General features: G+C 47.0%; 1 protein-coding gene across 14 annotated transcripts in view; it reads left to right on the top strand.

The window, feature by feature from the left end:
* The window catches only part of CACNA1C (calcium voltage-gated channel subunit alpha1 C), a 441,725-nt gene that overhangs the window by 404,463 nt on the left and 22,228 nt on the right, over window positions 1–15,034 (top strand). For all 14 annotated transcript variants that reach the window (XM_040594360.1, XM_040594355.1, XM_040594352.1 and 11 more), the window contains 5 exons: window positions 3,089–3,121; window positions 6,116–6,244; window positions 9,903–9,968; window positions 13,139–13,230; window positions 14,045–14,210. In XM_040594360.1, coding sequence (XP_040450294.1) covers window positions 3,089–3,121; window positions 6,116–6,244; window positions 9,903–9,968; window positions 13,139–13,230; window positions 14,045–14,210 — 486 coding nt within the window. The remainder of the gene's footprint in view (window positions 1–3,088; window positions 3,122–6,115; window positions 6,245–9,902; window positions 9,969–13,138; window positions 13,231–14,044; window positions 14,211–15,034) is intronic.

Raw genomic sequence — 15,034 nt, 5'->3', positions numbered from 1 at the left:
TCTGGTACACATTGAACATAGTTAAAATCAGATATATGCAGGCAACAATATTCTGAGGAGCTTTTCAGACATGCTTCAGGGATCCCTGTCTTTATCCTACTGAATCTTTACTTTGGCTTCCAGAACTTGCTTTTCTGTTTCTTGACTTTTCTGCTCTTTAGTATCTTTATTAGTTTTTTAAATACGGTGGCATCAAGAGGAAAAAAAAGAAAGAAATGGCCCAAGCAGTTTCATTGCATTCATCCCCATTGAGTGCCTTTACACAGATGCACCCTGTCTCAGATATTTCTCTTCCCACTAAGCCTGCAGGTTACCTTCTACATCACTCTTAATTTTCCCCCGACTTGTTTGTGATTTAGACTTCAGGACCCTCTTCTCTATGATGGAAATTGTGCAGAGCATGACCTCTTGACTGATCTCATTGTTGTTGCCCTTTCTCATTCAGTTATGTGCATGCTATTTGTGCCACAAATGACAAAAGCAGGGTGGAATACTTGAAGTTCCTGTGCAGGTTAGACCACACACAAAAGAGATGGCTGCAAGTAAAATAGTACAGCCAAGGCCATCTTCTGTTAAGTGGTGTAGCTTCTCCAAAAGCTCTCTCAAAGACATCAAACAGATGAGAATTTGCTTCTGTACATTGATTTGAGATTTGAAATGGAATCCTGTTCACTAGAGATGGACATTAGACACTAGCTTTATTTCCGAGTACCTATCACCATGCCTCCATCCCTGTGAACTGATGTGACTGCTACGTTCTCAGGTGCTTGTCCTAAAATTGGCATACCCACATCACTTGCAAGGTCAAAGATTCTCGGAAAAACTAGCAATAGCTCTCTTGAGTTTATAGTTAGGAATGGCCACATTCAAAAGTCCCAGTAGCAGGTTCTCAAATATCTGTGCTCAGGTCCATATGGTGACTTCTTGGCGCAGGTGAAAAACAGTAGGATTTGGCTCCTCTCTGAAACGTCTGTGGATATCAGAAAATGTATTCAGCAACCCACAGCTGGGGGTTGATTTCCCCCTCATATACTCACACACAGAATACTGTAGGCACAGGCAGATCAGGAACCTTAGCCCACAGTGCTGCAGTTTGTACAAATACCACCTGCCAGCATTAACAGCAACTTTCTCATGCTGCTTTTGAGCCTTTACTCTAGGTTGTGATATAATTTGCTACATATTTGACCCCATGTTAAAGCACAGACCAGTTAGGTCAGGGAACTAGAGAGGAGTAAGTCAATCTCTACTTCACTTTCTTAACAGTGCCAAGATACTCAGAACCTTTGGTTTCTGGTTTTTCAGTGTGATGCCAACTCCTCCAAGTTGAGCATCCTGTATCAACAGTGCTTTATATAGTTATACCCTTTTATACATATTTTTTTAGCCTGTTACATTACTATTATCTGTACTTTCTGATGAAATAGTAATGATAATTAAGGTATAATATTCCACAGTAACTTACAAGGCTTCTTCAGCCAGTCAGTCACGGATGCACCAACACTGTCAGCCAGGGAAGGATGGAGAATCCTGAAAGGTGCTGAAAATTGTTGGGCTTCCTTCAGTTATTTGAAGGGGCTTTGTATCTTCTACCAGGAATGCAGCAACTAGCAGAATAGGGTCCTCCTATTGTTAGAAAAGATGATTTGCAAAACTGCAAAGAGAAAAAGGGATGGGACAGAGAAACTCTGCTGGAAAAGAGAAGTTTGTCCAGCAACACAAAATCAGTCTATGTCTGGTCTATAAGAAATGTCTCTATGGGCACTGCTCCTTTATTTCGTATTCAAGCCAACTTTTGCCTGTATGTGATCTGAAAAGAAAATACAAGAGCAAACATGTGAAAGAGCAGGATAAAAGCAGTGAAAGCTGACACTACCAAACCAATGAGTTAACCCAAAAGACTATGATATGATTAGGTGTACCTTGGGTTTTTCAGTTGTTCTCATTTGCCTATATCACCAAATATCCTGTGCCTCCAAACTACCATTTTTATTTAGGTAATACAATGCCAGTTTGGTTACTGCAGTGTCCTTGGTGAACAGGAGCACACTCCATGGCACTAGGGGTGAATTCTGCCATTGGCAGAAGAAGAAATACATCAGTTTCAGCTTTGCTAATGTTGTCACAGGAAGTAACGAGAGACAGGTTTGGCATGTAGGGCATATGGTAGAGGTTAGGCCTGAAGGATTATGTTACTATTGAATTGAATGGCTCCCGATAAATCTGGTTTTATTTAATTTTCAATTGTGCTTCTTACATCTAAGGATATGTGTAGCTTTGGGTGTTTTTTTAGAATTGCTCTCAGCATTGGAAATGGCCCCAGAAGTTAATCAAGGCATGTCAGGCAGAGTGTTCACAGCAACTAGACTCTTCCAGGCATGAGCAGGGCTCAGCTCAGCTCTGTTTGGCCTGTAAGGACGCATCCATTGGGTCCCTGGAGCTTTGCTGTGAGGAGGGTGAAGGTACAGTAAGCTAACCAGCTTTACCAACTCACTTTCCACAGCTGGTAGTGGGTGTGGTAAGGTTGCCAAGAGCTAATTAGACTGTCCCAAGCCATTGTCTTAGTGACAACAATGTTATTCCCCAGAACTACGTGTAAGGGAATGGGGATATATAAATAGAAAGTGTTGCTTTAGCACTGGGATATTATGGGTTTAATAAATCAGACTGATGCACTAGAAGCTGGCTGGTCCCTGTGCAGACATGGCCTGGATCTGAGTTGGGGAGCTAAATCGGCCCCTATATTGAACTTGATAGTAGTGATGCAAGAAACATTTTAACAACGTCAGTACGTCCACTGCCTGGATGCCAGGATGTCTAGCACTCAGGAGATACTGGGTGCAATTCACATGTGGTGGTAGTGGATACAGCATACATCAAATTCAGTGGGAGTTGTACCTACTTCTGCCATGGCCAGCTTTGATCCTGGGCATCCTAGGGAATAAGCCCAGCCTCTTGTGCATTTCTTTCAAACTCCCTTTTGCCCTCTTCTGCCATTTTGTTGCTCCTGTGTTAGCCAAGACCTAGTTTACTAGGGCTCTTGATTGGAGACTTATTACAGCTTATTTCTGTCTGCCTTTCTTTAAAGCCAGCTGAACATACCCAATGCTCTTCCTCTATGGTAAGACCGAAAATACAGACCACCCTCCCAGCTTCTGTGACACTCTTTCTAACACACTCCTTTATTCTCTTCCCCTTGATCACAAGTTCTCTCTCCAAGCCCAGCCTAGTTATTTGTGCATGAAGCTGCCATGTCGTGTATTGGTGTGAGTCTGGTGTTCACATGAGCTGTGAATATGCTGCACATGTGTATTTCTTGTGCATCCTGAGCTTTCCTTTGGTCAAGTTAACTGTCGTTCTGCCTTCTAATGAATCACCAAGAGAGAACTAGACCTGGTAAGATTTCTTGTTAGCAATGAACTGTGTCACTATCGTGATACTGAATGAGTTTGCAGTGTGACTTGATGTCCAAGCCTCCAGACTAGAAAGGACTGGGAGTCTGAACTTCCTCTTCAATGAGGGGATTCACTGTAACATTTGAGTTCATACTTGGCACACAAAAAAAAATGTGTGCAATGGTGCACACATACTCTGCTGCCTTGGCATACAAGGCAGTTCCCTCACTATCCCAGCAGAATTGCAGTAACTAATCTCTTGATTGCCACTTTGCAGAACCTCCCTCCCCTGGCAAGGGTATGCCTTCAAAATGCTGGATGAAAGCCAGGACAAAGCAAGCAAGGCTACTCAAGTACTGGCTAATCTGTAGCCACCTAGTCCTAAAATTACTGTAATCTCCCGAGGCATCATTGAGTGGTTTTGGCTGAGTGCTTTGATGCTGGTAAGTTGTAGATTTGCGTCAGGGAGGAATTTGTTCTTTTTTATCCAGTGCTTAGACTTAACCTGCTCCAGGACTGTAGGAGAACAGGGATAATTTTCTGCCTACAGCAGCTGCCTCCTCTCAGCAAGGAAAGGCAAAGGAATGCTAAAACCTCTGTCCAGACCCACGTCCCAACTTGCTGCCATCTAAAGGGCCAAGCTGACAAAAGCAGAAGCAGGTAGAATAAGAAAACACTTTTTTTCCCCTTTTGTTCACAACCACAGCCATACTGCTGTCCTCACAACCTTTAAATTTGGACCTCAGCTCTCTTTTAGGTGGCAGTTCAGCTTCTTAGGGAAAATGGAAGGGAGGCCATAGGACTTCTGTTGGATTGGGAGAGATATGTGACCTTATAGTTAGTCCTCTGGGACTCTAGTGTTGAGTGTAGTGAATGCCATGGTTTTTGATTCCTTGGAGGTCCAATTCCCTCCTGCACCTCAGAGCAATTCCCTCCGATGCACTGAAACCCACAGCCTGTCATCCGAGTCAGAAAGTTAGAATGATGTGAGACGTAGGGCGCACTCAGGCTTTTCCTTGCCACACAGCCTGTTCCTCTAATCTTTTTCACCCAGTTACTGCATGGGCAGCGAGCATCAGACTTTGCTGCAGACTGGAGGAAGCTACCTAGGATATCCACTGGTGATTCCCCAGAGAGGCCGACAAGCTCGGGTTCAATCCTGAACTATTACACATAGCGCTGGGCTTTCTGTGCCCACACACTAGCAAGCAGCCATGGCCCCTGTGTGCCCCCATGGCTGCACAGCAGGAGCTGGGGCTCGGGCCCCACTAGGGACCGACAGAGCTGAGCACCACTCTGCTCATCCTGGGTTGGAAACAGAAGCACACACAGCACACAGGTACACATCCTCATCTGGAAATTTAATCCCAAAACCATACGTCCGGGCAGTTCCTGTGCCTTGAATTTTATCAAGAGCAGACAGGCAAGCAGCTGCTGTTTTCACTGCCTGATGACAGGAAATCCAAAGGGTCTGTTCTCTCTTGGTTTACACAGTGGTGAGTAGTTAACAGCAGGAGTGATCTGCACTGTTTCTTCCTCCTAAATGTTGCTCTTTTGGTGGTGTTCAGACTCAAACAGCTGTCTTTGCAGCCAGCATGGGGACAGAAGGGGGGTTTCTGTGCCCTTCTTTGCTCCATGGCAGGTCAAATGGCAGGGTGACAGTGTTATCTCCCCCTGTGACAAGAGGTCACATTCCCACAGTCCTGCAGCTAGAAGCCACCAGCTCCACAGGCTTTGCACAGTATTTTAGGCAGTTAATAAACTGGGAAACACAGATTTTCTGGGCCTTGCTGCCCCTCAAGCTAGGCAGCCGGTCCTCTGCTGAGGCCCAGGTGAGCCTGCCACTGCAGCAGTGCTCAGACCCATGTTGCCTTCACACGTGTGAAAGCTGAGGAACGTCAGAGCTGGTTACAGGCCCAGGGGAAAATGCTTAGGGACAAAGCAGATGCTGTGAGAAAAAAACAGGCCAGAAGAAAGACTATTTTAAAAGACTGCAAGCTTGAACAGTAGCAGTGAAGCCAAAATAAAATGTTTTTTAAAAAACAAGCCAGTGCGCAGACTGTGGGAAATACAAAGGGGTCATGAGAAATGTAAAAGGCAGAAACACAGAGCAGCAGGAGCAGGCAGCCGTGGCCCAGCCCCCAGAAGCGTGGCCACAGCAGCGCAGGGATAGCGAGGCTGCCAGTGATGCCAGCAGCTGGGCAGCAGGCAGCACACATCGTACCCCCACGGGTTTTCACACCCTGGAGCAGACCTGGGGACTGATACTGTTTCCCATCAGAACAAGCGGCACGTGGCTGATGCCCAGCACCAGATTCACCAGAACTGCTGGCTGAGGCACCTGCTGGGGTAAAGCATCCAAGACAGGTCAAAATGGAAAATATCTTTCTCCTCCAGTACAATGTCAAAGGAGAATTGCATCTTTCCAGTGTGCGGAGTAGGTGTAATGGAGGGATTTATAGCATAACATACTCCTAATCCCCAAAAGTGCAGGCAATCTGAAGGGAGACACTGAGACACCTAGAGAGCCTCCATAGAGTAGCCTCACCACCATGGGACAGAGGACATGCTTTACCAGCCTCAGCCTGTCCCTGGGGTGCCAGGGCAGTACCAGGACAAGGAACAGTGCAGTGAGCTCTCGGCGTAGCGTCCTCTGTGGCCCAGGGCCCCCATTCCTCCCGTGCTGTTGTAACTCCTGCCTCTGTGCCAATGGCTTCCAGAATGCAGAGGAAAACTCTCGCATCTCAATCACCTTCTTCCGACTCTTCCGCGTGATGCGTCTCGTGAAGCTCCTGAGCCGAGGGGAGGGCATCCGGACACTGCTTTGGACCTTCATCAAGTCCTTCCAGGTATTCTTTCACTTACCTCTAAGTAAGACCTATCTCCTTTTTATTTCCCCTTGGTGGCCTCTTGGGGTGGGGTTTCAACCCAAGTGCCTGAGCTCAAAAAGGCTCCTGGTCAGAGCTGCCCGCACCAGTGACAAATGGCACAATGAGAGTCAAGTAAATGCAGCTCTCAAGGGATGACTGCCTGGGTATGAGTTCCATCTTTAAAGCATGAGTAATTGCTTGAGATCTTCCTGAACAGCCTTAATAGTTCAGTTCAACTCAATAACCACCTGTCTGTAACCCTTCAATCTCCTCTTGCTTTTTTTTTTTTTCTATTTTAGCAGTATTTTATACCTGTCATTTTAAGCAAAATACACAGCTGTGAGGAAGGTCTGGGTCCCAATTAAGTTTCCCTTAAGCCTTGTTTTGAGGATTTCCAGTGAGTATTAGAGTTGAGCGGCCTCCATGCTTTCATCAAGGAAGAATTTCACCTTTTCAGCCCCACATCTTTGACCCTGGTAATGATGCCAAGATATTAAATTGCTGCTGCTTTTGCCCTGGAGGCACGTTGCATTTCAGTGGTAGGTAAAGTACCAGAGTAGATAGGGGAAGGTAAAGGAGACCAGACTGGATAAGAATCAACACGTCTAGGGGAAAACGAACACCAAGAGAGAGCAATTTGCTAGAAAAACTGCTTCCAAACCAGCCCCTAACTTAGCAAGATATAGAAAAATGGTGGTTAGAGATGAAGCATAGCATATTCCTGCATTTTAGAAGTATTTGACCTGGATTTACTGGGCCAGTGCAACCTGGATGTTAGCTGGGGCAGGTCTGGAGGAAGCATCAGGGACAGGAATACAAATGGTGGTCTAAACATGAGAAAAGATGCAGGACACCAGACAAAGGCATGGAAGGGTAACTTGTACAACACACAGATCTTGAAACAGCAACCATATATCCCTCAGACTGAGGCTTTAAATGGTTGATGGCATTTGTATTGACTCAAATGGGAAAGAAGCTCATCCACACTTCAAAACTTGAATGTCACCAGCTACAACACAAGCCGAGACCAAAGCCTGCAGTGCTGTGGATCACCACAGCTCTGTCTCTGTCAGCAGAAGTAGCACATGTGTACACCAGGGATCAGTCTGGACCTTTTCCAGTGCAGCTCTCAGGTGGTCTCAGTGGCCAGACCACCAGGCTCATGCAAGGGACTCTCATTTTGCACACTTCTTGACTGCCAGAGGATTTAATATTGCACAGCAGTTTTCTGACACATCCATGCCACAAGCAAATTTTTCCATTGCTTACACGGTTGCTAACTTCTAGGTTGTTATTTGAGCTCCAGTGGGAACCATTTTGTCTATATGCATAGGAATGAGATTCCCTTGGCACAGTTTAGGCATCCCTGATGCAGGGGACAGAGTCACACTTTCCAGTTCCTGCTTCTCCTCCCATTGCTCCTGTGCCCCTCCAGCCTCTTTAGCAATAGCTCACTCTTATCCTGAGCTCGGCTTGCCACAGCCCTTGGCTGGAGAGGATGAGAGGGATGGGAAAAGGCGCGCTTGGTACTTCCCTCCAGTGACCTTCAGACCTCTTTGATTGGAGAGCCACTTTTAGGCAGGGTTGTAGGGTGATGTGAGAAAGTCTCAAGGGAAGTATCTTCCACGGTGGGGGGCAGGGGTGGGGAGCAGGCTGGGGGGACAAAAAGGCACTGCAAGCAAGTGCCTTTTCCCTTGCAAGCCATTAGCCGTTTATAACATGGCATTCTCTGCTCAGAGCTCCTCCTCTTGCAGCTACTGGGAGGCTCCTTCGGTAGCTAAGAATAGCCGCTGTGCAGGGCTCTGAGCTCAGCCACTCCCACTGTCAAAACCTGGGACCCCTGCAGTCCCTGGCACAGGCTCCTCTCTGGGTCCCCACACGCTTCCAGGGAGCGTCTCTGCTCGCACAGGGCAGCCTAATGAGCAACGATCCCATCGCAACTACCATGTGCCCTGTGCATGGCGCATAGTGCTTCCATACAAGTTAGGGCACCAGTAAGAGGATCATGTGGTGGGAAAATGCTTAGTGGGGTTTCCGCCTGCAGAGATAGCAACAGAGCTCAGGCTGGCGAGTGGGAGGAGTAGGAAGTGAGAGGGGTGCTGAGAGCAAGGCAAGGCCGTGGGAATCACAAGGACAAAGGAGTAAAGGCAGGCAAGGACAGGGACAGAGGAGGACAGAGCCAGAGGAGTGGAATACAGGAGATGGGAGGCTGAAGGCGCCGTGGGGAATAAGGGGCGGAGATGAGCTAGAAGGTCCATCAGTGGAAGGGAGTGGGCTGAGCAGAACATGGAAAGAAAGCAGAGGGACAGACGGCCAAGAGAGAAGACACTTTTCCCATCCCCATTTGAAAGAGAGAACTGGTAAGGTTATGCACCTCAGGTCCTGTCTAGACACTATCCCAGGAACTCTTTTTAGGTCTTGTGTGTATCAGGTCCAAACTAGATCATCACAAAACGTTTGAAGCCCAGTTCTTTGCTGGTGTAAGTCCACTGACATTGTGGGGTAACCATACAGAACTCTCTGACCCCATAAAACACAGAGGAATCTGCCACTGAGCCTCAAGACAATGATTACATTGTTTAAAGGTTTGAATTTTTGCCATTTTAATATTCAGATCTCATGAGATCTCTGTCAAATTTCCATAGTGGTCAGTGAATTTTTTTTCTTTATTCTTCCTATAGGATTTAGCCCTGTTGAATTTAGGCATGAACTTAAAATTTGTAAATAGTCTTACATTTTAAAAAATAATGAAGCTTTAGGCTTTTTGTACTCTGTGAAATGGGGTGTTCAAAATCCAGATCAGGGACTGTACTCACATTTTGAGGATGAAAGTGTCTGTCCATTGCCTCTGAAGTAAGGTCTGGAAATCTCTGGTCTGAGCAACATATATTACAAAAGCAACAGAGTAGAAAATTCCTCCTCAAAAGCCTGAGCCTGTGACATCCCAGGCTGTGCCCTTGATTCTTGCTAGTGGTGGAGGAAACAGATAGCACTCAACACTCTGCTGATTGCACTGGCCTCTTCCTTACCAGGCAGCTCTGCATATCAGGGCTCTGCATTTCCTCTTCAGCAGCTGATCACAGACACTTAGTGCACTGCAGACACCATCAGAGACACCTAACACTGAACAGGGAACACAGCTGATGCTGCTTTAGGTACTTAGGATAGTACCAGCCATTGTAGAAGAAGCCTTGAATTTGGACCTCTGCATTTTCTGTTTCACCAGACTGGATCCAGAAAAAATCCCGTTGCCATTAGTGTCAGAATAATTCTGGTTATGAGAGTTTTCTCCTCTTGGTAAGCAGCTGTAGACACAGTTTTTGCCCTCGCTTTCCTCACTCCATCAAGGGCAGGACTGACTTGAAGGCAGCAGAGCTCCACCATCACGAGTGGGAGCAGCCAGCGCCTGCCCGAGCTGGGTGGCAGCAGCCTGGTGGCGGGAGGGGCAACCAAATGTGGGCCTGTGGAGGCATCTAGTGGCCACCTGGCAAATTACAGACTCCATGTTCGGGGCCAGCTTCTGCTGTTTCCTAAAGCCAAGAGTATGAACCAGGTTCCAGTGTGCCGGGCTCGATGGAGACACAGTGTTCTCTTTTGTTTTTTTCTTTTTTTTTTTTGTTTTTTCCCCCATTTCTAGGCTCTCCCCTATGTGGCTCTTTTAATAGTGATGTTGTTCTTCATCTACGCTGTGATCGGGATGCAGGTAAGTGATGTTAAAAAGCTCAACTATGCTCGTCTTCTTCTGTTAGAGTTTTGGGAACTGACTTATAAAGGAACTAGATCAATGTGTGGTTGTAGGGGTTTACAAGAATGTTTTTGCCCAGTAAGGTAAGATGGCAACTAACCTTGGTTGGAAAACATTGCCTATGCACGTCAAACAACACATCCAGGGAAAAGAAGAAAAAAAAAGAAGAAAAAAAGAAAAAGAAAAGAAAAACAAAAAGACACATTTAATGGCGGAATGCAATATGAAAATAACAAAAGGACTGTGCCTGTCCTCCACACTCTCAAAGGAATACCCCGCAGTGGTGGCAAAGGAAATTTACTGCCTCACTTACTTGTTTCAGTGGGATTATGGCCATGGTGCACTGAACAAAGTCAATTTTTCTCTCACATCACTTTCATACTGGCGTAACTTCCATTGAGTTGTAAAGAGCAGCTTTTGATTCACACCCGTGAAGGTAAATATGGGATCAGACTCAATGTACCGACACTCTGTATTTGTGCCAGTTCTTCACGATGCTGCATCAATACAATATCCTATTCAGTTTGCAAAATAAACTTGGAACCAGCTTGAGCATTCACCTGTGCAAGAATTGATGTTGCATACAGACCATTGAAGAAAGCAGGTGATACAGGCACAGTCTGTGACAGTCCCAGCCCCACTGGCTTCTCTGCTTTTCAAACTAAGCTTCACTTTCCACTTTGGTGTTAATCAAAGATCTCAGAGAAGTCAGCCATATGGGACCAGAGACCAAAGTATAGAAAGGCATGGCATAATTGCTTCCAGAGGTCTTCAAACATGACAGGCTTCTTGGTTTCACAATGCCTGCAGAGTTTGTAACAAAATTGATCTGACCTCTGTGACCTTGTTTTAATTTATTTCCTGTTAATATAATCAGATCTTTTCACAGACTCCATCTACCCTTCCCTAGCTTGAAAAATAAAACTAATCTTTTCTTGAATTATTGCAGGTTATCTCAATGTCCCCAGTAATTACAGTTGCTATTTAGGCTCATACTGTAAATTTGCCGGTTTTGCCTTTAATACCTAACTAGTTCAAATGGCCAGGACCTTACAGGATTACCTGTGCTACGCTGAAAATCACTTGAGAGTATTACACTAGTGTTTTGTAGCTACACAAAGCATTAAAAATTACTTCCAAGCACCCACACAGATGGGGTCTGCAATGATCGTGGCACTGCTAAGGATGGATATTTTATTCTTTAATTCTATTCCCTTTTCTGTCAGCTAGTTCTAACATAAGCCTTGGCTTACATTCAAACCTCTGTTTAAATCATCTCAGCAGCCTGAAGACCATACACCTGTCTTTCACGCTGATCTAGATTACTAGATCGCTTCCTGCCCTTTTGTCTTCCAACAAGAAAACCAACTTTTCTCTTCTTCCTTCTTTGCTTTGGGCCCACAGACCTGTTATCATCACTTTTTGTCCAAATGGCATCTCAGACGTCTTGTGTGCTGCTCTCTTGAACCTGCTGATGCAGCATGTTCCCTCACACGTAGGGACAAGTAGGAAGGAAAATCCTTCCTCACTCCATTAAGCAGCTACCTTGAAAGACTAGCTGTACCAGGTCTGATGAAAATATAAGAATTTCCCACATAAAGGACACCGACCACTTTATCTCAGCTACTGTCCTGGCTTGGAGCGTAACGATGTTCAAGGCTCACTACCTCGCGTGCTCAAGCGGAAAAATCCAAATTGCCGCTGATGGATGAACCCACTCGGATCATGGCCCAGGAGGCACAGGCTGGAGAGGCCATGAGAGAGGGATCTCTGCCTACAACTCCTCCTAGGTGCCTAACGCAAAGCACCCGTGTAGCAGCTGCCACCAGTGTCTCATGTGTAAGGGAAGTGGCAGGGTTGAAAGGAAAATCGAACTTCCAGCATGGGAAGTTCCCTTGCCTGAAATGAAAAGTACGGGCTGCCTCAGCTCAAGCTGCCTCTGAGCATTAAACTGTCCTTGTGCTCCTCCCTGGTGCAGCTGGGGCTGTCACTGGTGGGGGGCGGCCGGGGCTGGGGAAGGCCCACGTGTCCATGAGGAACCCCTGCAGGAAGCCTGCCACATACAGACACTCCCTCCCATCTGGCACGGCCTCCCCACCATTGTCCCTGTGCTGCTCTCCACGTCGTTTTTTCTCGTGGAGTGTTAATTATCAGTGACATTTGCTTGAAAAGAAGCTCCGTGTTCTCTCAGAGCTGCTCTGTTCCTGCTGCTTGTTTTGGCTACAAGATTACAGCTCTCGGTCCTCGAGATCTCTGTCATGTTGCTACCGTTGGGGAATAAATAGTCCTGACTGACTATGCTGTGCAGAGGCCTTTCTGCCAGGCAAGACTCGTTAAGCTCTCAGTCCCGGTGCCTGAAAGTACCAACGCTACACAAGACTTTTCCAAAGAAGCCTGAAACTCTCCGGCAGTGGGGACTTCACACCTGAGACCAGGCCTCTCCAAAGGTTTGCTGATGGCTGCAGGCTTCGTGCCGTGGCCGGACGAACTAATTGCTGCAGCGACAGTCGGATGGGCATGGAAGGAAGCCGTAAGCCATCCTTGTCTGGGCAAATCTGGTCAGCTTATTCGCACTGCTGCATTCTGCAGCCGGGGGGAACGGAGCTGAAACACCTGCTGGTGACAAGTGTGGCTACTAAAAGGGCAGGCATTTGGACAATCTCCAGATCCAAGGCAACGCACTTTACATTGTTTTGGGAAGCACCCCACAGAGTTGGAGGCTCAAGGCTTTGCAGCTGCTGGTCATTTACTATCATTTCCTCCTGGTGAAGACAGATAAGCAATGAAGGAAGGACCCTTTTCTTGTTATTGATTTTTTCAGCTGAACCTCCTCCCCGTATGAATGCCTGTTAAAATAAGGGCCCGTATCATGTATTCGCAGCATTTGAAATAAGGAAGGATGTCTTGTTTTAACAAAAGATGCCTCTTGTTACAAAATGAATGCTTTTCTGGTGACAAAGCACAAGCAAGGGAAGGGACAGCAAATATGAAAGACCTCTGGAAACCAATTTTAGGAGGAAATCAGATTCGGTTAAATATTAGAGTTAGGGTGAGGCCAAGAGCTACAGGTGGCAAGAGGTTTGGGGATTTTGCAGGGCTAACCTGAAAAGACCTCTGCTTTCTGCCAGGTGTTTGGTAAAATTGCGCTGAATGATACCACAGAAATCAACCGCAACAACAACTTCCAGACCTTCCCCCAGGCAGTGCTGCTGCTTTTCAGGTGGGTGTCTGACAGCGCTGGATTGTGTCAGTCTGGGAGCACAATTCCTCTGCTCTTGGGCACAGCTTATCTCTTTCTACCGTGTCATGCTCACGAGGTGAGTAGAAACATGTTGTCCGTTAGCAGGGGAGCCTAAGAGTTATGTCAGATGAAATAATCAGTCCGTTAATCTTTGTACCCTGCCAGCTGATGCAGGCCAACACTCAGTGCTGGGGAAGGAGGCAGGTCCTCCTACCCAGAAGGAAGGTAGCCAGTTTTCAGTGCTCTCAAATGTTGATACGCACCACAAACTCTTCCTTTTATTCAAATCTAGCCAGTATGACTTCCACCTTATTTTAGCAGGGAAAAGGACATGAACTCATGCTTTGGCCTGGCCATGCCCAGCTCAGCATAGCACAACACCCTGCTCCAGCTGTGGCCAGGTGTGGCAGGGCCAGGGAGGGGTGCTGAAGAGGTGGGGAACAAACAGCAAAAATTCAAGACTCTCTCCTCATTTTCAATGAGTTTTTTCATGCAATCCATAGCCATGTCACACAGGTCTCAATGACTCTGGCTGGTTGGAGTGTGACAGCCCTATACCCAGACCAGCCAAAGCCAGTCAGAATAACACGCTGATGATGGCAGTAAAGCCAAAAAGAGGAGTAGGGTATGCCAGTGTATGTCGAAGCTTGGCCATCAGCCTAACCTGCTCTTAACAGACCTCAGTGGCAAAATTCCCGTTAATCTTCATGGGAGCAGGAACAGGTTGCTGATGTGACAGTCCATCTTACGTGGAAAGTCACTGCTGTATTCCCTTGCCCTTTGCCATGCTCAGGTGTGCCACCGGTGAGGCCTGGCAGGAAATCATGCTGGCATGTCTCCCAGACAAGAAGTGCGACCCAGAGTCAGAGCCAGCCAACTCCACCGAAGCCGATCACTCTTGTGGCAGCAGCTTCGCCGTTTTCTATTTCATCAGCTTCTACATGCTCTGTGCCTTCCTGGTGAGTCTGCCCCAGCAACCAAAAGCTGACCTCTGTCAGACTGAGCCTCCCCAGACATCAGCACTGCACTGCAGAAGAGTGATCTTAAAGAGGGGAAATTCCCCCATGGGGTCTTTCCCAGCAGCACTCTTTCAGTGACATCACTGCCTTGGTCAGTGCCATTCCTGCCTCTCTCCAGCTCTGGGGGATGCTCTCTCTGCGTCCAATCCCAATACTTTGCACACAGCAAAGGAGCACTTTTCCCCTTCCCCCTCAATGAGACAACCAAATTAGCATGTTGTGGGCTGTGCTGAGGCTAGCAACGCCTCAGCCACACTTCCCACCTTCCCTCCTACCTTCCTTCTGGCTGCTGAGCAGGTTTTTCTTCCCATGCCAGCAGCAATGACTGTGAGAATACACATATCCCATTTGCATCTGCTCCATGTTGGCAATGCGGCATTGCTCAGAGCAACAGCACATGCTCTGCAGCTGGCATCAGTGCGCAAAACTCTCTCAGTGAACAGCAGCAACATTTTGAAAGTTTTGGTCTTGGGCCAGAAGAAAGGACATTTATCTCAGCCCCACTGCCTATAGAGGATAAATTCCAGGTTCTCTCACCACTACCCCGTTCTGCTGGGCAAAGACACAGGTAAATAAAAAGCCATCACAGCAAGTCTAAGCATTCAGCCAAATTGGGCCTCATCCCTGTAGTAGGGAAGAGAAAAATGCGACCAGCTGAGAATATCCTGCCTCTGGGATGTTCCTGTTGTGGAAACAGAGAACCCACCCTCAATGGCTTCCTAGTTTTATGAGTCCAAATCCAGACCTTAAGTGGAGAACCCAGT

This window comes from Falco naumanni, chromosome 5, assembly GCF_017639655.2.
Source record: "Falco naumanni isolate bFalNau1 chromosome 5, bFalNau1.pat, whole genome shotgun sequence".
In the NCBI taxonomy this organism is placed as follows: Eukaryota; Metazoa; Chordata; class Aves; order Falconiformes; family Falconidae; genus Falco; species Falco naumanni.
Note: the sequence above shows the minus strand (reverse complement) of the source record. Positions and strands in the feature narration are given on the sequence as shown.